The 1,923-nt window shown below is 43.1% G+C and overlaps 1 protein-coding gene across 1 annotated transcript in view; it reads right to left on the reverse strand.

Moving 5' to 3' along the window:
- Positions 1-1,923, reverse strand: part of CAPLA (catalytic subunit of protein kinase A) — a gene marked incomplete in the record, with an annotated part of 64,499 nt that overhangs the window by 46,807 nt on the left and 15,769 nt on the right. Inside the window, 1 exon segment of the mRNA NM_001204491.1 lies at positions 344-475. Within this exon segment, the coding sequence (NP_001191420.1) occupies positions 344-475 (132 nt within the window).

Below are 1,923 nucleotides of genomic sequence, written 5' to 3' on the forward strand. Positions count from 1 at the left end.
GGGAGAGAGAGAGAAAGAGAGAGAGAGAAAGAGATTGAGAGAGGGGGGCGGGGTGTTGGATAGAGAGAGATACAGGCGGAAAGAAAGAAATGAAGGCGGGGAGAGACAGCATTAGGAGAAGAAATAGAGAGGGGATGAAAGGAAGGATAGAGATGTAGAGAAATAAAGAGAGAGAGAGAATGAAAGAGAGAGAGAGAGAGAGAGAGAGAGAGGGGAGAGAGAGAGATATGCAGAGAAACAGGCAGAAGAACAGAAAGTGTGTGTGAGTGGGGGGAAGGGGGGAGGGGGAGGGATACAAGAAGAAACCAAAAGAGAAGGATGTTGGACCAATGGCCCTACTCACCTTCTGTTTGTCTAGGATTTTCATGGCGTAGAAGTTCCTGCTCTCGCCCTTGTGCTGGACTAGCATGACACGGCCGAACGAGCCAGTGCCCAGAGTTTTGATTCTGTCGAAGTCGTCTAAGCATGATGTGCTCTGTGGACACGACAGGGAGAAGGACATTATTATCCCGAGGCTCAACAGTAAAGCAATGTAATAATCGGCACGCCAATAGAACTATACCTAAATCACTCGGGAAGCGCACTAAAATATTTTGAACATGCGGCATTTTGGTAGGTGTAGCAGAGTCGAGGTTTGCTCTGCTTTTGTTTTGGGCTGGGGGTTGTTTTTTTTTGGGGGGGGGGGTGCAAAGAAATAAAGGGCATTTCACCAGAATCAGACAACAATAACAATGAAAACATGAAATACGAGGTACATGACTCACCAGAACGCCCATCAACTATTGCCTAGCCACAATGAACATTATAAAGAATTTGCATTTCACCAGTCTCAGCACTACATGGATTTTCGGAAATTTACACAATATGCTTCGACAACATTGTAGTTGCATACGAGTAGACAAGCACAAATGTGCGTTCAAATCGATAACAAACAAACACACACAAACATATAAACGCACGCACGCACACACACATCTCATCCGTTGACCTATACACTCACTGAAATACAAACTAACAACCACTCTCCATACAGTATAATAAGTATGAAACAATGATCCTTTCACTTGCTTTTTCCCTTGATAAGAAAAAACAACAACAACTCATCTCAGACTTAATTAAAAAACTGACAGCGCCGCCATTGTCACGACAATAAACCATTCTTCACCTGTCGCTTACGCCGAGAGATTGCATTTATTACATTTATAGGAACCAAGTACGTTTTCTTTTCTTTTCTTTTTCCCCCCTCCTCCCTAGTTTAGTTTAGTAAAGAGTTTTACGGCACTTGCAAAACAATAAGGTCATATACGTGGCGAAGGTCAGAGGTGTTACAAGATAGTAACAACAAACGTAAAAAAGAAGGAGAGATAAGGACGATAGATGTTTTAAGAGGAAAGAAGGAGCAAACCACACCAGAGCACCCGCCAACTACCCACTTTCCTCCTCCTGAATCTAAAAAAAAAAAAGAAGAAATAATATTAAATGCTCCTAAATATCATCAAGTCAGGGGTGACCGAAAGGGCAAACCGGCTGAACAATGGATTTGAGTGTTGAGAGGGAAAACACTTCCACCGTACGGCACTGAAGTATGGATTACGAAACGTGTACTTTTCAACTGAACACGCAGAAACAATCGAGACAAAACGGAAACACCACGAGGAACATAAAACAAAGAAACAATAACTATTTTCAGAAAGCGTAATCAATTACTGAAGATAACACCGCTGATACAAAGAGAGAAATTCAATCAATACACGACATTTCCCCCGATCAAAAGAGTTGATAACCCGTCCTAGCATGCTTTTCTACCTATTAAAAATCCTTTAACCCCCCCCTTAAAATAACCCCGTCCGTCCAGCACTGGCGTTCCCCCTGGGCTGCATTCCTAGACCACTTGACCACTGTGATCCCGTGTGGGTGGCAAAT

Source organism: Aplysia californica, unplaced genomic scaffold, assembly GCF_000002075.1.
Source record: "Aplysia californica isolate F4 #8 unplaced genomic scaffold, AplCal3.0 scaffold00799, whole genome shotgun sequence".
NCBI lineage: Eukaryota > Metazoa > Mollusca > Gastropoda > Aplysiida > Aplysiidae > Aplysia > Aplysia californica.